General features: G+C 45.7%; 2 protein-coding genes across 2 annotated transcripts in view; one reads left to right on the top strand and one right to left on the bottom strand.

Moving 5' to 3' along the window:
- ryr2a (ryanodine receptor 2a (cardiac)) overlaps positions 1 to 13128 on the top strand; it is an 89480-nt gene extending 76352 nt beyond the window's left edge. Inside the window, 23 exon segments of the mRNA XM_062475381.1 lie at positions 1506 to 1586; positions 1767 to 1855; positions 1945 to 2073; positions 2774 to 2878; positions 3235 to 3846; positions 3990 to 4262; positions 4389 to 4595; positions 4690 to 4992; positions 5423 to 5496; positions 5756 to 5903; positions 5989 to 6075; positions 6238 to 6471; positions 6632 to 6762; positions 7288 to 7330; positions 7705 to 7838; positions 8467 to 8527; positions 8641 to 8787; positions 8897 to 9031; positions 10525 to 10681; positions 10899 to 10963; positions 11059 to 11159; positions 11322 to 11373; positions 11523 to 13128. Of these exon segments, the coding sequence (XP_062331365.1) occupies positions 1506 to 1586; positions 1767 to 1855; positions 1945 to 2073; positions 2774 to 2878; positions 3235 to 3846; positions 3990 to 4262; positions 4389 to 4595; positions 4690 to 4992; positions 5423 to 5496; positions 5756 to 5903; positions 5989 to 6075; positions 6238 to 6471; positions 6632 to 6762; positions 7288 to 7330; positions 7705 to 7838; positions 8467 to 8527; positions 8641 to 8787; positions 8897 to 9031; positions 10525 to 10681; positions 10899 to 10963; positions 11059 to 11159; positions 11322 to 11373; positions 11523 to 11618 (3464 nt within the window). The 3' untranslated portion in view covers positions 11619 to 13128.
- Positions 1 to 18976, bottom strand: part of rgs7b (regulator of G protein signaling 7b) — a 183524-nt gene that overhangs the window by 54650 nt on the left and 109898 nt on the right. The window lies entirely within an intron of this gene.

Here is an 18976-nt window from a genome sequence, read left to right as displayed (position 1 = left end):
CACTATTTTGTTTTGTTGTGGTCCTTCACACTGAGTCTGATTTACTCTCTCAACTGTCTTAATGAGTTCATGATAGACCAGATGAAGCCTACGTTTACAAGCCTCAAAGGCATTAACTTAAGATGACTTGCTTATGGTATATCAACAAAATATCAAATTAGTGTTACAATTAATGACAAAAATAACAACTTATGAGAAGTATATTCAACAATTACAATGCCTAAAATACAGAAAGGTATATTATATCCAAAGGAAATGTGCAGCCAGTACTTATTTACTCAATTTAAACTTCAGATCTGGTTTATCATTGTGTTATAAATGAGCTTGAAAGTCCCCAGTCACATCCTGACAAAACAACCCAGAGAAAACATTGTTGATGTCAATGTTGTAACATTGATTGTAGTACAATATAATAACCTATAATCCACAAGCAGTCCATGATGTAGTTCATGATGATATTCTGTTACTCTGACCTGGGTACTTTCAGGCCTGTTCTAGGCTTATCAATGTTCCTCTTCATCTCTTTGTTTCTCCCTCTCTGTCTCTCTCTCTTGCTGTCAATTTTTTTATTTCTCTCCTGCTCTCTCTCTCTCTCTCTCTCTCTCTCTCTCTCTCTCTCTCTCTCTCTCTCTCTCTCTCTCTCTCTCTCTCTCTCTCTCTCTCTCTCTCTCTCTCTCTCTCTCTCTCTCTCTCTCTCTCTCTCTCTCTCTCTCTCTCTCTCTCTCTCTCTCTCTCTGTCTGTCTGTCTGTCTGTCTGTCTCTCTCTCTGTCTCTCTGTCTCTCTCTCTTTCTCTCATACACCAGTCCAAGTCCAAGCCATTGCTGTGTCAGATTCAGACTGTACAGTGTACACCAAATACCACATTCTCCTGCCGTTGTCCTTCCATCCTGTCAACTGTACCCATAACCATCAGTCTACATGGTTATTAGCAGCATTTTATTAGCAGTCCACAGTCTGTATAGCTCCTCCCAGTCCATGCTAAATATCTCTGCCTTATTGCCCAGGCCAGTTATAGACTAAGCAATTGTAGAGGCTTATCAATGATAAGGTTTCCATTGACATGATTTGGAAGATAATGTAAAAAATGCTGCTGGTTTTAACCACTTCACTCCAGTCCACATTCATGTGTGTATCCCCCATGCTCTGTTCCCATACTGTAGACATCCCAGAGTGTGTGTTCTGTTGGAGCGAGAGGTATGTCAGGAATACTGTACCTCTGATGTGCTGAGGGAGACACGAGCCCAGCAAAGCCAGTCTCTAATGATGTCTCTCCCTTGGTGTGTGTGTGTTGCTGTGTGTTTCTGTGTGTTGGTCTTTATTTTGTCTGTGCGAGGGTACGTGTGTATGTGTGTTTGTCTGTCGGCCTCTTAACCTGTTAACTTGTGTGCTTACTTTGTGTGTGCACATTTGTGTGTGTGTGTGCGAATGCGTGTGTGTGTGCGTGCGTGGGTGTGCATGCATCTGTATGTGTGTTTGTGTGTGTATGTGGCCTTTTCCATTGTAGGAGAGAAGGTGATGCAGGATGATGAGTTCACCTGCGATCTGTTCCGCTTCCTCCAGCTCCTGTGTGAAGGACATAATTCAGGTACATTACGTTGTTCCACACAGGTCCATCACAGACATCAGTTAGCAAGAAGAGTTTCAATAACTTGTTGGCGCAATTTTTTTGTTAAAAGTCATGTTAGCCATGTTTTTTTAATCTACTGGCCCAGATACAGGAGGATAGAAAACAATTTAAAAATGATACTACTGTATAATGTTCCAGACTTCCAGAACTACCTGAGGACTCAGACAGGAAACAACACCACAGTCAACATCATCATCTCTACTGTGGATTACTTGCTCAGGGTCCAGGTCAGAACACACACACACACACACACACACGTGCACCAGAACAAACAAACAGATGTATTCAAGTATTGATGAATGTCTCTCTCCTGCAGGAGTCAATCAGTGATTTCTATTGGTACTACTCTGGGAAGGATGTCATTGACGAGCAAGGGCAGCGTAACTTTTCCAAGGCGATCAATGTGGCGAAGCAGGTCTTCAATACCCTGACTGAGTACATCCAGGTATGTGTTCATATTGGATTTCAGGAACCTGCCAGAAACTGCTCTTTACAAGGCTGTTGACAGACACGTCAGCCACAGGCCATAATGGGATCAGCTCAGAGAAAGGACAGAAGGAACACGTATGCCTTAATGAATGTTGAAGTGATTAAGACGCTAACTTAATTAACTGATGCATGGATAGATTGACAATTGATGTGAATAATCTAGAAATAAATTCATAAAATGGTATTGATTATATGGCAACAGAGGCATCAAATTGCATAATGAAAACTAATTATATCAATTCACCGTCCACTTTGATCTAATCAACTCACCATTTGTCGGTTGCACATGCACCAACACTCAACCCAATAATGCAAACACATTTTTATGTCCTCTAGTAACCCTATGAATCAGTCAACACTCAAATTTCTGTTAGGATTTTTTTGGCAACAGAGATGTTTGGCAAAGAGTAGTATTAAGTATTGCAATATTTAGCCATTGCCAGATTGGTTTGGGCTTCTCAATTGCTTAGTCCTTCTAGTCCAACTCACAATATTCATTTCTACTTGAGTATTCTTGTTTTCAAAGTTTATTGACACTAATCCAGAACATGCTCATATATGCTATTACAATATGTATTGGTGTCCTTCCCCATCGATTTGTAAGTGGATTTAAAATGTTGCATTTTTAAGAGTAGTTTGCTATGTTGTCGTTTCAGGGCCCGTGTACAGGGAACCAACAAAGTCTAGCTCACAGCAGACTGTGGGACGCAGTCGTTGGTTTCCTCCATGTCTTCGCTCACATGCAGATGAAGCTGTCACAGGTGAGCAGCAGGAAACGTCTCCCAAGTCTCCATCAGTCTTCATGTCAGCCAGTCAGCCTTTTCTACCATACACGTACCGTAAACCGTATGCTACATACTTCATCAGGACCCATATGGGCTCAAACACAGAGTTCAGGTTGTGGGTGATGTAGCTGTCATGTTTGTGGGAGTCAGGTGGCTAAACGGTTAGGGAATCGGGCTAGTAATCTGAAGGTTTCCAGTTCTATTCCCGGCCATGCCAAATGACGTTGTGTCCTTGGGCAAGGCACTTCACCCTACTTGCCCCTGTACTTACTGTAAGTCACTCTGGATAAGAGCGTCTGCTAAATGACTAAAAATGACTAAATGTTTCCCAGGACTCCAGTCAGATAGAGCTGCTGAAGGAACTGATGGATCTTCAGAAGGACATGGTGGTGATGCTGCTGTCCATGCTGGAAGGGAACGTGGTCAACGGCACCATCGGGAAGCAGATGGTGGACATGCTGGTGGAGTCCTCCAACAACGTGGAGATGATCCTCAAGTTCTTTGACATGTTCCTCAAGCTGAAAGACCTCACCTCCTCCGATGCCTTCAAGGAGTACGACCCCGACGGCAAGGGGGTGATCTCCAAGCGGGACTTCCACAAGGCCATGGAGAGCCACAAGCACTACACCCAGTCTGAGACCGAGTTCCTGCTCTCCTGTGCCGAGCCCGACGAGAACGAGCTCCTGGACTACGAGGAGTTTGTGGAGCGTTTCCACGAGCCCGCCAAGGACATCGGCTTCAATGTGGCTGTGCTGCTGACCAACCTGTCGGAGCACATGCCCCATGACACGCGCCTGCAGACTTTCCTGGAGCTGGCAGAGTCCGTACTCAACTACTTCCAGCCATACCTGGGGCGCATCGAGATCATGGGCAGTGCCAAGCGCATCGAGAGGGTCTACTTTGAGATCTCAGAGTCCAGCAGGACCCAGTGGGAGAAGCCCCAGGTTAGTGGGCTAAACAGTCTGGTTGTTTAATTATTTTTATACTTCTCTGACTTCAACTCTAGCTTATTTAATTATATCATATAAAAAAAAAAATTCCAGTAAGCAGATAATCAAAAATCATAAATGTAAAATGTCTTCTTCAGGTGAAAGAGTCCAAGAGACAGTTCATCTTTGACGTCGTAAACGAGGGAGGTGAGAAGGAGAAGATGGAGCTCTTTGTGAACTTCTGTGAGGACACCATCTTCGAGATGCAGTTGGCGGCTCAGATGTCGGACGCAGGCGAGCGCTCGGCCAGTAAGGAGGAGAACGAGAAGGAGAAGCCGGAAGAGGAGAACCCAGAGATGGGCTTCTTCTCCGTTACCACAGTGAGGACGGCGCTCATGGCCCTCCGATACAACATCATGCTTCTCATGAAGGTACAAGCTATTACTTATCCTCTGTGGTATCTCCAATGCCCCCAAATGTCACCCAAACATTGAATATTTGCTTATATATAGCTCAAGTTCACTTTTCAAGGCTGAATGTGACATAATTCCTGTCAGGTTCTATCTATGAAGAGCCTGAAGAAGCAGGTGAAGAGGATGAAGAAGATGACAGTGAAGGACATGGTGACCACGCTCGTGGGTTTCTACTGGAGCTTGCTGCTGGGCTTGCTCCACTTTGCCTTCTCTGTGACCCGAGGCTTCTTCAGGATCGTACACAACACCTTCCTTGGAGGAAGCCTAGTAGAAGGGGCCAAAACCATCAAGGTACTCAACGTAAAGGTCCGTTGGATTTGTTTTGTTGTGTAGTAGCTCGGTGGCAACAAAGCAGGTTTTTTACAAGCCCACCTCATCTTCTCAGGTGTCGGAACTCCTTGCCAACATGCCGGACCCCACCCAGGACGATGTGAGGGGAGAGGGGGAGGAAGAGGGTGGAGAGAGACGGCCAATGGACCGGGCCTCCGCTGAGAAGGACCTGGCTGATCTGGCGGTGAACACAGACGAGACGGAGCTACTCTCTGACATCTTTGGCCTGGACCTGAGGAGGGAGGGAGGGCAGTATAAGATCACCCCCCACAACCCCAACGCCAGCCTGACGGATTTGCTCAACTCCCCTGTGCCCCCTGTCCCCACCCCGTCCCCTGAGCTGAGGAGGAGACACACGGTAATGGCAGGATGTTGTTGTTGTTGTTGTTGTTGTTGAAAACGATTTATATTTCTAGCCTTACGGATCAAATCATTCATAAGATACTGAGTACAACTGGCATACAGAGACCATCATTTGAAATGATTACTCCCCATCTCTCTCTCACGGTCTTTCTTTCCTCCAAATGTCGTTCTCTCACTCTCTCTTGTTCTTTCTCTCACTCCATACTGTATATATACAAATAAAATGTAAAAAAGCTCTATATATTGCCACAGTATCTCTCGTTCTCTCCTTTCCCCCCATCCTCCCTCCTTCCTGGTCCATTGCCCTCCCAGCAGGCAGAGACATAATGGGCCTCAGAGTGCCTATGAGCCATCACCATCATCACCTCACATTATCGTGATGTAGAGCTTTGCCAGTTTAATGTCTGCCCCCTCTCCTGTCACAGGCTAAGATCCCCTCCTCCTCCGAGGAAGACAAAGTGGGCACGGAGGAGAGCAAGTGTGAGCCAGAGAAAGCAGAGTAGGTGGAAGATCCTGTCTGTCCTAAAAGCAGAGTCATTTGCAGTTTTTGCAGTGCAACCCAGTGGATCTGCTCGTTGTCAATTGTGTCCGATTGGTGATTCATGTAATACTGCTGACATTACACCCAATGCTAACTAATATTATTATTCTGTTAAATGTATTTTGAAAGCTTGATTTACACCAGGACTTAGTCATAAGTCAACATAGTCAATTTGTTAATGCACCACTTAGTTTTGCCCATCTGTGCCTCCTCCTAGGGGTGAGGGCGGAGAGAAGCAGGAGAAACAGAAGCAAGAGAAGCCCAAGCACAAGGTCAGGCAGCACCATACATCCAAATCAGATGAACCTGACCTTCAGGAGTCTGCCTTCTGGAAAAAGATCATCGCCTACCAAAGGAAACTGCTGGTACATTGGACACAAACACACACACACGTGCAGACACTGACACACACTCACTCTCCTAATTATGCTGCTTGTCCGTTTCCCATAGAATTATTTTGCAAGGAACTTCTACAACATGAGAATGCTGGCTCTGTTTGTTGCCTTTGCCATCAACTTCATCCTCCTCTTTTACAAGGTAACCAAGTAATCAAACTTGATCCTAGTATCCTTCCATTTGAAGCCATTGAACAAATAATCTCAGTATATCTCAGGATCATTTCTGTATCTCTCTTTGTTTTGTGAGCACGCCTGGATAGACGTCCATAATGATCCCCCCTCCCCCCCCCCCCCCCCCCAGGTCTCCACATCCTCAGCAGTGGTGGAGGAGAGGGAGGTGGTGTACACCAGCAGCCAGTCAGATCCCAGCGTCCAGTGGGACACCCTCACGGAGGGTGGGGAGCCCCAGAGGCCAGTGACGGTCCACTTTGTACTGGAGGAGAGCAGCGGCTACATGGAGCCCACCCTGCGCATCCTGGCCGTCCTGCACACCGTCATCTCCTTCTTCTGCATCATCGGCTACTACTGCCTGAAGGTAGGCTCTCCGATAGTTCTGCCTCGCTGGTGGAATAGATACGCTGCCCTCCTGAATAGAGTGTCAGAAGAGTGGACACCATTAACCGTGGGGTTAATGGTGTCATCATACTGTCCCTCTCGACTGTTGCCTCTGCCTCTCACACCTGTCTGCCGATCAGGTCCCGCTGGTGATCTTCAAGCGTGAGAAGGAGGTGGCCAGGAAGCTGGAGTTTGATGGACTCTACATCACAGAGCAGCCATCTGAGGACGACATCAAGGGCCAGTGGGACCGCCTGGTCATCAACACTCAGTGAGTCTGTCCCACCATGTGGTCCATGTATGGAAGGGCTAGACTAACCAGCGCTGACATGCTCATCTCAGCCTGTGTGGGTGTGTGTGTCTGTGTTTTCCGGTCTATTCTAAGCTGTGACCCTGGACAGAGCTGCTATGAGCCAGGGCTGTATTCAGAGAGACTGAAAGGCCTCTCGGAGTATCCATTACAGCTTAGTCCATTAACAATCATTAGCCAGCTATTCGCCATGGCTCTTCTGGAGTAATGACAGCCACAGTAAGGTCACACAGGCTCTGCAGGCTGGTTTAATGGGCCCCTAGCTAAATGTCAAAGCTAACAGCAATGCCGACCTCAGCGCCTCAGACCCACCAATCATAAGCCGCTTTGACCTGATTATTGCTCTATGCAGATGAATGCCACATTGAAGACAATTACACCTGTATGTAAACATCTGGCTGCAGTATGACCATAACATGTGATGGTGTGTTCGTTAACTTCATACTGAGAATTCTCATGAACTTTTTGTTTGTTCGTGTTTTTCAGATCTTTTCCAAATAATTACTGGGATAAGTTTGTGAAAAGGAAGGTGAGCCGAAGACAAAGTGTGTTTTCCATGTTTTTGTGGTTCTCCTGTGCAGGGTTATGAATGTGGAGGCTCATTTAGAGTCAGCCATGTGTGTCTTATTGATTACTCACATAAGTACTGTAATTGACATTTTGCCACGAAGTTATGATAATTGATCATCTGGGATTCATTTTATGTAATTTACATGGAACACCATAAACATATTGCAGGTCATCCTGGGGTAAGGCAAGTTGTGCAGTGTAACCTAGAATGCACCCGAATCTGAATCGCCTTCGACATATTTGGGCAAGTGTGTGTGGTTTTGGTCAGTGGAGCACTCTAGGTATTGGAAGCATGTGTACCTGAGGTGTCTGTGCCCCCCCCTGCCCCCTCAGGTGATGGATAAGTACGGGGAGTTCTACGGCCATGACCGCATCAGTGAGCTGCTGGGGATGGACAAGGCTGCCCTGGACTTCAGCGTCGCCCACGAGAAGAGGAAGCCCAAGAAAGACAGCTCGCTAGCTGCTGTGTAAGTCTGGGGGGGAGAAGAGGACAGCGGAGGAGAAGGGGAGCAGAGGAGAATATGGGAATACGAGAGAAAAGGGGGGGAGAGAAGGAGAAGGACAGAAGCAAACCGGAGAGGAGAGGAAAGGTCAGGAGAGGACAGGAGGGGAGAAGAGTTAGACCCGTGCCAGACTACAGCAGAGGAGAGGGTGTTTGCAGCCATGTGAATCTTTCTGTAAGAAAAGAGCTTTCCTTATTCCAGGGCTGAATAAGGAAAGAGTGAGTGGGTGGGTGGTGGGTGGAGGAAGGCTGTCTTGTGTCACTGCCAATAGGACCCCTTCTCAGCCCACTCACTTCACTAATTGAAGCTCAAAGAGAGGAACACTTTCTGTATTACCATAGAGGAAAAGAAAACATTTGGGAAAGTCTTAAACTTGAATAAAGTTTGAGGTTCAGGATCTAGAAGGAGAGGGAGAGTTGTTTTGACAGAGATCTTCTGTTGCCCTTTACATTTCTCTGTCTGAAGATGGCAGTAATGACCAATTATAGTTTAATGTGTGACTTCCGGCGTTGATGGCAGAAGCCACAGTAGCAGAAAATGTTTAACTTAAAAAAAAAGCCCCCTCTTTTCCATCTCCTCTGACCAATCCTAGGCTTAACTCCATTGATGTGAAGTACCAAATCTGGAAACTCGGAGTGGTCTTCACTGATAATGTAAGTACAGTATAGCTTATATGTATACCTTATTTAGTGATCTTATCATAGCAAACCTCAGTAAACATTCAGATAACACATGACCCTAACTGTGTGTGTGTGTGTGTCCGCAGTCCTTCCTGTACCTAGCCTGGTACATGACCATGTCCATCCTGGGACACTACAACAACTTCTTCTTTGCTGCTCACCTGCTGGACATCGCCATGGGCTTTAAGACGCTACGCACAATCCTCTCCTCCGTCACACACAACGGCAAACAGGTCAAACAAACATTCTTAAGAGGACAGACTGTTTTAACACTCCTCTACAACTTGCTGACTCATCCCTCTCGCTCTTGCTCTCTCTCTCGCTCTCTCTCCTCCCCTCTAGTTGGTGTTGACAGTAGGCCTTCTAGCTGTGGTTGTGTACCTCTACACGGTGGTAGCGTTCAATTTCTTCCGTAAATTCTACAACAAGAGTGAAGACGGAGAGTCACCCGACATGAAGTGTGACGACATGCTGACAGTGAGTGTCCTCCCGCCACACAAGGGACTGGCGTTAGATTCTCTATGTCAACCCTCTAGCATTCTCCTGTGGTTCAGGTGTTAGTTTGGAAACCCTGACTGAAGAGAGACCCCTCTGAAAGCAGCTGTGGCGTGTCAGAAACCCTCCTCTCTCTGTCACCCTGATTGCAGTACAAATGGAGTCAGCTTGTTAAGAACGTGGCTCGTTAGAAAACCTCCTGCGCTAATTAATCACAATCTCCGCCATGTGCCGCTAATTACCCAGGATTCCCTGACACTCAGTGCCATCACAATTAGAGCCCTTTGATTGGCTTAGCAGGGTAATTACCCCCCTTCACTAATGGAGACCAAATAGAGGTCTGTTTGAAATGAGAATGAGACAAGGCGTGCATTAACCTCCATTGTTTTCTGTTGTCTCTGGCCCAGTGTGTGGCCAGCCACGGTTATTACACCAGGGTCTGGGCAGCTATAGCAGGCCAGGGAGGGGGTGTATCCAGCCATTCTGCATGTAGGGTTAGGGGGGATTGTTGAAGGCATTTACTCAACATCAGAATGATATACAGTAGCTATTGGTACCTGACCTTCTGTTATACAGGAAGCCCAAATGAGGTTAAGAGACCTCTATTATAGAGAGACCTTTGGATTATAGGGACTTAAAAATGGGTTAGGTGAGAAAAAGAGAAAGAGAGAGAGACGAGGTAGAGTGAAGCAGAACCAACGGATATGAGGAATCTAGACTTTAATGCCATCATTTGAACAGAGAGCTATATAAGGGTCCTGCAGCCTGTGCATGTGCGTGTGTGCGTGTGTGTGTTTGAAAGTTCTACAGTGACAGACATACCAGGGGACAGTAGGATCACAGATCACTGCCCGTGCCCCCCCCCCCTCCCCTCCCCAGTTCTAATCCCTCTTGAGTCAGCCATCCGCAACCTGCCCTCCACCGTTGTAGCTTCCTATTAAGGAGAGGCTGTCTTTGAACAAGGGACTAGCCTCTTCCTCTTTCGGGGGGGGGAGGGACAAAGGAAGGACTTAGATGGATGGGGGCCACTGGTCTGCCCCCCCCCCCCCCCCCCCCCGACCCGGACGCCTTCACAGGGATAAGCCTCAACCTAAACCCCTCACAATGACACACAAACACACACATACTCACACACTCACCATGGAGCACACATACACCATGAGAAAGCTACGCTCTTTTATGGAAATACAGGAGCTTCATACAGTTTAGACAAGAAAACTGCTAATATGCTGGATTTGAAATTGGTCTGTTTCCTAATGTCGGCCATGCATCAGTGAAACAGAAAGAGGAATTAAGAGAATGAAAGGTTTGGCCCAGAGAGGGGAGCGCCCTGGGGTTTAGAGGCAAAATGCAATCTCTGCAGACCTCTCGTTTGTCCCTCTCAATCTCTCTCTCCTTCCCTGCCTCTTTTTTGTCTGTCTGTCTGTCTGTCTCTCTCTCTCTGTCTCTTACTCTCACTTTCTCTCTCTTTCCAGTGCTACATGTTCCATATGTATGTGGGCGTGCGTGCTGGCGGGGGAATCGGTGACCAAATCGAAGATCCGGCCGGCGACGAGTACGAGATCTACCGGATCATCTTCGACATCACCTTCTTTTTCTTTGTCATTGTCATCCTCTTGGCCATCATCCAGGGTGAGGATGATCTCTCATGTCACCTTTGACCCCCGTAGGAACAAGGGTGTCAGAAAATGTCAATAGGCTCATAAGATATCTCCTATAAAGATACTGTTGTAAAAAAAAAAACTTGAATTCCGGGGGTGGTCGGTGATATTCTGATACTGAGCTGGTCTGTGGTGTTAGGGGAAGTTAGACATTCTGACAACCAGTCCCTGCTGTCTCCTCTGGTCAGGTTTGATCATCGACGCGTTCGGTGAGCTGAGAGATCAGCAGGAGCAGGTGAAGGAAGACATGGAGGTGAGGACACGCAGACACAGAGACACACTATGACATGGATGGTCCTGGGTGTGGTTGTCTAACAGCATCAGATACTCGTTGTGTTTGTCATTCAGACCAAGTGCTTCATCTGCGGGATAGGGAACGACTACTTTGACACGGTACCTCACGGCTTCGAGACACACACATTGCAGGAGCACAACCTGGCCAACTATCTGTGAGTAGATACCTCTTTCTACTTCTATCTCTCTTCCCACCCCCCTCTGTCACTATTGCCACCTCCTCTCTCTACCACCACCCCTCCCTCTACCTCTCCATCCTTTCCATCGCTGTTTTTTTCTATCTCTCTCTGACTGACACCTTTATGTCTTTGTTCCAGATTTTTCGTGATGTACCTCATCAACAAAGACGAAACAGAGCACACAGGACAGGTAAACACCTCCCCAGCCCTCCGACAACATGTTCTCTCGCCTGTAGTGGCAGACGGCACATTTTCTAACATACAGTATTGTTCTGGGATGTAGTACAGTGTGCTCTCTACTGCTCTCCTCACCCTGGTCTCACCCTGGTTCCCCCCCAGGAGTCTTACGTGTGGAAGATGTACCAGGAGCGCTGCTGGGAGTTCTTCCCTGCTGGAGACTGCTTCCGGAAACAGTACGAAGACCAGCTCAACTGAAACCAGAGAGATAACGGACTCTTTCTTACCTCTCCGTACGTCGCTCGAGGCCTCCCGTCGCCTTCCGACTTCCCACTTTGTTTGGAATGCTTTTCAGACTCTGTACATATATGATAATAACGCTACTGTCTACTGGTGTCCCTGGGGGGTTGGGGAGGGAGGGGGGGGGGCAGAGCACAAGGCCAGTGCTGGAGAGGTGGGGACTATGTGCATTACTTTACATTTGCTTTAATAATTCACATTGACAAGCAAAAAATTGGGAGGAGAGATGTGTGGAAAGAAGAAAGGTATTGAAGAAGACTGACAGGATGGAGGAGGAAGGGGCTGGACGAGAAGGCAGAAGGACATTGACGAACAGCGATGTTGTGCGATGTCAGATTTGTTATCAGGGCTCCATTCAGAGTTGGAGGAGGTTTGCAGTGTTGCAATGTCTTCTCTTCAGCCTCGGGATTGAGCTATGGACACGACACAGGAGGAACAATGTATACCTACGCACACTGTATGTAGGCCTATACGGTTTGCTGTGTGTGAGTGTGTGTGTGTGTGTATGTGTGTACACATGGAAGCCTGTGAAAGGCAGTCAAGGGCAGGCTGGCAGGGAGACGAGAGGGTAGAGAGGGGGGGAAACAGTGCCTTACCAAGCCGGGGGGGGGGGGGGTTGAGCTATGCAAGCCACAGGGAGGATACACGCTGGGCTGCTCTTCACATCAACCACTGATGTGGAGGTCAGGCCACTATTGAATGACTGACCGGGTGTCTTTGTGAGCGTGAGTGATGTGTGTACTGTGTGAGATAGAGACAGAGAGAGAATGGGTGTGTGTAGTAGAGGTAGATAAGGAAGTGTCAGCGAGAGTTCGGTATAGAAACATAAACAAAGTGATTTGACGGACAGAAGACAGGAAGTAAGGGAGAGAGAGATAATATGTGCCCTCCAGGACAAGGTAGGGTATTCATATCAGGCTTAGACACCTCTCACCCCTTCTTTAGTTGTTAGTTTTTTTTATTTTGGTGATGCTCTTATGCAATACAGCAACAGAGTAACTCTTTATATACAAGTTCTACAAAAAACTATCTCAGAAAAAATCATATGTTTTATTGCATGTTTATTATGCAAGTTTAATGAAAAAGTTTAAGAACTAAAGTCGCAAGATAATCTCTATGTCACACAAAAATGTTTTCTAGTTTTAAGATTATTTAAGGTTATCTCTATACTAGTATTCCAAGTGTTGTGGCCTACATTGTAAATCAACAACTCTTATTACGACGTCATCGGCCAAGAATGCATCCGGATAAAATATTTGATCATCTGCTTCTGCCATTCCCGCCAGCATTGGTTTTTCTAACATTCTAAGTGACAATTCTATGACACATTGATTTTTGCTGAAGCAATATCCTTCCCTATGAAGGCCAGCACCATTGTCAAGTGACTTCATACAAGCCTGCTTCCTTCTGTCACCACATCCAGATGACAATTATTTGCAAATAAAGTTAAGGAGTTTAACGAACAAGAGGTTTTGGTGTAAGTTTAGTATTTACATTTCTAAATGGTCGAACACTGCAGCATGTATCCTATGCTACTGACTGTATGAGATAGTGTTTCTGTATAAGTATATTACAATGGGTTCAAGTTACATTTTTTTGTCCAACATACCATACTGCATAACCTCATCCCCCATACCATCTATGACACAATAGCTTTCCTTCCTGTATTGAAGATAATTATAATAATGTGAAAGCATTGCAATAACAGTGAACTGGCATCAGCGCTCTAAGACAATAAGTGATATTTTACTCATGTGGAGAAACTTGTTTACCAAACTCACAGCACCATGACAACAATTGATTAATGGATTCTGTCACAAACTAGTTTACCCTGTGGAGCTGTAAGTAAATGACTGTGTGAGAGAAAGAGAGAACGTTGGAAAGCAGGACTTGGCTCTGAGACAAATGGATTTGCATGATTTTGAAAAATAAATGATTATTTATTATTCACGTGTGGAGAAGAGAGCGTTTTTGCTGTGCCAGTCTGGGAGGGAAGGAGCCCCTGCATTTCTAAAATGCTCAACCAGTTCGAAGAAGTTCACGTCAATAGGTGCCATCAATAGATTTATCGGTATCACTGCAAAAAAGTTAAACTGCTCATAAGCAATGTATGACTTCACTGGCTTAACCTTTACAGCATGCAAACCTACAGCAGGACCCAGTCATCTCACATGCAGGGTGAGATCAGAGCAGGTCTTCGTGTTGGGTATCTCTGTGATAATGAGGGCCCAGGAGTAAACACACACAGCTGAGCTCTTCTGTATCATCGCTGCTGGGTAGAATATCATGGGGCTGAGGACTGGAGCTCTCAGCTCTATTTAAATAGCCTTGTCTACTCTGCATGCTTAAAGACTGTGGCCACAGTAAATAAAAATGCTGCAATGCAGAGTTATGCATTAATAACATTGGTTAGGGCAGGAACTACATCTACCAACAGGGGGTGCACATCCTTGCAACACATAGTGCAGCCGAGAGGTCAACAGCTTTCCTGGTCTAATCAATAGCAAACAGCATCTTTGTTATCAAAGCCAATATGGACCTGTATAGTGTATATAGCATACACCAGAATAGCATAGTGCCTGTCCTCTGCTAGATTGTGCAGCATTTTCCTCTGTTCAGAGGAAGCTGTGGCTACATAGGAAATAAGGACTAATCTATCTTTGTTTTGAATTTGTCATTCATTCACCCGCACGCATCACACATGTGCTAATGATATAGCACATGTGATAACATGGAGATAACATCCATCCTGTAACACCGACAATAGTCAATGAATATATGACCTGTGTTAAACCAGCTGTGACCAGAACAAATGTGATTAGTGTGCTGCAGTGCAGCGTGCTGTGCTGAGCCAGCTCACTCCCAGCCCTGAAAGGATCTCACCCTAGTCTTCATACTAGTAATGGACAGGAACCAGGAATCAGTCCACACTAATTAGAATCATGGTTCTTGAAGAGTGGGGTAAATGCCTTCCCTTTCGCCTGTCTGAAACAACTTCCAGCTAAACTGGTATGAAGGGTACACACAGCTAATCTGCATACTGTACTAAATGCATACAAAGACCATTTGTGTATGGGCAGTCTGTGTGAGGGGGATGTGTCCACATGATTTCAATTACGGTATATGTTCCTGCTGTGTCATTAGCAAGCCACTTGCTAAAGCCACATGCAAACACATACTGCAACACTTGGTGTGTGTGTTTGTGTGACTGTGTTTACAAAGACAACCAACACCACACACTCAATACAGTAGAGATAGACTTAGAGAAACAGAAGTCAAGTAATAGAAAGTTGACTTGTTCCTCTGCCAGTAAGGCAGTGAAGCAGTTGTCTCTCCATCTCTCTTCCTCCCTGTGTTGATCCAGAGGACATCTTATTATGTTTGCCATGACCACAGCCATCTATCAAATCATTGGCTCTGATTGGATTGTGGTCTCGGAACGCCCACACTGGCCTGACAAATAGAACTCATTGACTGGCTACCACAGGTGGAGATTGAATGCCAGGGGCAGTTTGATTGTACTGGGGATATAAGTGTTTTTGAGGTAATTGAAAAAGGGAGAAAATACATGTAAAAAATCTTGTGTAACTGAGATGGCAGATGGTAAAGGCTATACTGGGATTTGAATGTTAGTTACCCTTCGTAGGCTTTCTGAAAATAACTAGAGGCAATGTATCATTACAGTCATTATCCCTACCCACACACACACCATACCTGGAGTGGACTGAGAGTTTGCACTGTAATACAGAATACTAAACCGTCACACATGTCGTGTTTTTTTTCTAAAAACCTTCTTGTAGACCATGAAACAGATGCCTGAACTCAAGAGTGTTCTCAGTTTGGAGGAAGTGGGAGTGCTGGTGGCAGGCAGGTGTGTGTTTCAAGCACTCACTCTCTTTCTCTCACTCACACACACACACACACACACACACACACACACACACACACACACACACAAACACCAGTTGCACTTCATGACCTGTTTGACTAGAAACAGGGTAGTCACCTGACAGGGCACCAATCTCTGCTCCAGTTTTCTCTCAGCAAAAAGACTGACCTGGTTCTATAGAACCTATAGGTGATTAGTGCAGCTCTGAGGAACAGTTTGAGAACTCTCATGGGAGGAGAGGAGTGGAGTTGATAGGTGCTAGTGTTAGAAGTAAACATGAAGCACCCTGCCTAAAAAGAATCCCTTCAAACCCTTTCTTCTATAGAACCTGTACAGTGATATTGTTTCATAACTTGCATCGGTTCCACAGTTCATATCCTACTCTATTTGAATGCCACCCAGTATAAACAGATGAGCTAAAGTCAAGCCCCATCCACAGGTAGTCACAAACCTTCAGAGCTCGGAACAAGGTTACATAAAAAAACACTTTCTTGTTTCCTCAAGTCTCTCTTCTCTAGTCTTTTCAACCTTTTAAAAGTTTTTCAAAAACTCCCATGGGTCTCTGCTTTTTCACATTACCCTCTTGGTTCCCTGTTCTTCTTCCATCCCAACATCCCTCCCTCCCTCACTTCCTCTCGGCGTCCACTTCTCCCATCCTTCTTTTTTTGATGTGGAACCTCTCACCTCCAGTGGGTGAAGAGAGATAACAGGTAAAGGTCTTATCACTGCAGACAGACCTGTCAGCCCCTCCGTCTATCTCCTGGACACATCCATCTCTCCTTCCCTTATCCCCTCCCTAACTCACTCCCTCCCCAATCTGTTGAGGCAGGAAGACAACCACTTCCTTTATGAGTAGAATGCCCTGAAGACTCTTGAAAGGTAGGCTCCGAGGGGTTGTTTGGTAAGTTTCTGAGTATGATTGGAAATACTTTTTAGATATATGCTTACCTATGTCTTTCACACATTATTTCTCCTCTCTCTCTCTCTCTCTCTCTCTCTCTCTCTCTCTCTCTCTCTCTCTCTCTCTCTCTCTCTCTCTCTCTCTCTCTCTCTCTCTCTCACTCTCCCCTCTCTCTCTCTCTCTCTCTCTCTCACTCTCCCCTCTCTCTCTCTCTCTCTCTCTCTCTCACTCTCCCCTCTCTCTCTCTCTCTCTCTCTCACTCTCCCCTCTCTCTCTCTCTCTCTCTCTCTCTCTCTTTCTGTCTGTGTCTGAAGGGCAGACAAAGCAGAGAGTTGATAACAGGAATATTGGAAAAAGCATTCAACCATGATATTCTCCACACACATTACTGCAGGCTGTGCATATGCAATTAGACCCATTAGATTGAGGACATTCTGAGATGGACTCCAACACATTTACAGTCCGCTAATGCTTTGATCCAATCACAGTAGTATTGCATGTTGATTGGGTACAAGGTCATTCATTTGCAAGCAAGGAGGGTTTCCCATTTCACAAGCGCAATTTCTTTTACACTGATTGCAGTCACAGTTTCAGTCATATACTGTACATTCTCATATCCAGTGTGAACATTTACTGTCGGTACATGTTTGACCCTAATGAAAGCAAATGATCATATGTTAGACTCTTAAGTCATGTCTTCTGAACAGCATGTTCTCTATACATATACAAAGTGAATCACCTGTCTGATTGTTGTATTTATTTATTTATTATGTGTGTGTGTGCGTGTTAGTTTCTATCTGTGCATGTGTGTATGTGTGTCAGTACAACTGTAGTTGTCAGATGTGCCGCAGGTGTCTGATGAGGGATTAGAGCCCAGAAGTGACAGACCTGTCTATATGTGTCTGACTGTCTCGGTGTCACCTCTAACACCCAGCACCTACCAGTGTGGCCCCATAACCAGCCTCCAGGGTACACACAGGAAAAACTAGTCCATTCTTTTGGATTCTTGATTATCTCCTTCCTCCTTCCTTCCTTCCTTCCTTCCTTCCTTCCTTCCTTCTTTCCTTCTTTCCTTCCTACCTTCTTTTATTTACTAACTCAATCATGCACATCGCCATGGATACATCAAGATGGAGAGGAGGGAGCATGGAGTACAGATCTAATCAGCTAATCCAATCACAGAGCCATTTAAACACAGTAGGTGTCCTGCATGCAGCTACAAGGCTAAATTGAATATTTAAGTCAGGTGTCCCTTTATGAAACGTTGACATACTGTATCTAAAGTACATCCGACAAAGACCTTAGACACACGGTTTAAAAAGATGTCCCTCAATGCCACTTACATTAAAATAAACTTCCTGCCCTCCTATTTCACTGTTTGTCTCAACCGCGGCTGGAGTTTGGTTGGAATGCAGGCCCAGAGCCAAACCCATTCATGTTGTGAATGGGAACCAGACCATTTAGATCCAAACCACTTAGAAACCACGGTACCAGCACACATCTGGTCCAGTCAGCCCTGAGTAATTGGAACCAACACAGAAGCAGATGGATGAAGACGAGGGATGGTGAAGCAAAGCCTTTCTGGGTAACAAACAGTTATTTTCTGTTCCTTAGTTTGATCCTAGACGCCTGTTCTGTATAATGTGCACTTAAAATGACACAACTATATAAAAACATTTTTTACACAAAGAATGTTTTAATATTGTTATGATTTGCTTTCTGAGCTTCTAAACATCGAATCTCAGCGCCTTTAGACAGGCCAGTGTGTTGTCATGGTGACGACTCCAATATGATTCTTTGGTTTTGCCTAAGATGGTCAACCTGGGAGGTACCGCCATGGTGACAGACTCCTCCCCACCTTGAGACTTCCTTCCTCTCTGAAGCAGGTGATGGCCACAGGTGTGAACCCAAGCCTTCTGGAAGAAAATAACGAGCATAGCAATGTAATGCTAATCAAGGGAACTGCATACTGTCATACACACACAGAAAGAGATAATGATGGAAAAGGGATGTTGTTAGTGGTGGTGCTGTGGAGGGAGTCTGCTTTCTGAGAACCTTAATTGTCCCTCACTTCTCCTCTCTCCTCTCGTCTCTCCCTTTCCCTCTCTTTTCTCCTCTCCCCTCTCTCCTGTCTCCACTGTGATGATAAGGTGCAGTTCATACTTCCCTGACAGCTATCAAGTTTCACCAAAAGCAACACTGAAGCTCTATTAAAGAATGAATCGATTGAAATCGAGAACGTTAAGCAAAACAGCAAGAGAACATCACAGGGATTCACCCTTATTGTTTAATGTCCAGACCTCCCACCACACACTATCATGGGGAACCTTAAAGAAGAGAAGGGAAGACAAGAACAGAACAGAAGAGGAGTAAAATAATAGGGGGCAGAGGCCCCAGTTAGTTACAGGTCTTCTAAACAATGTTTTGGTGTGATTTGTCTGTAATGGCCTGACTTGCTCTGAGCCATCCACATGGAGAGTCAGCGAGGCAGACGGCATTGTTGGCACATAGGGAGGCAGGGAGGAG

Source organism: Osmerus eperlanus, chromosome 12 (assembly GCF_963692335.1).
Source record: "Osmerus eperlanus chromosome 12, fOsmEpe2.1, whole genome shotgun sequence".
Classification (NCBI taxonomy): Eukaryota; Metazoa; Chordata; class Actinopteri; order Osmeriformes; family Osmeridae; genus Osmerus; species Osmerus eperlanus.
Note: the sequence above shows the minus strand (reverse complement) of the source record. Positions and strands in the feature narration are given on the sequence as shown.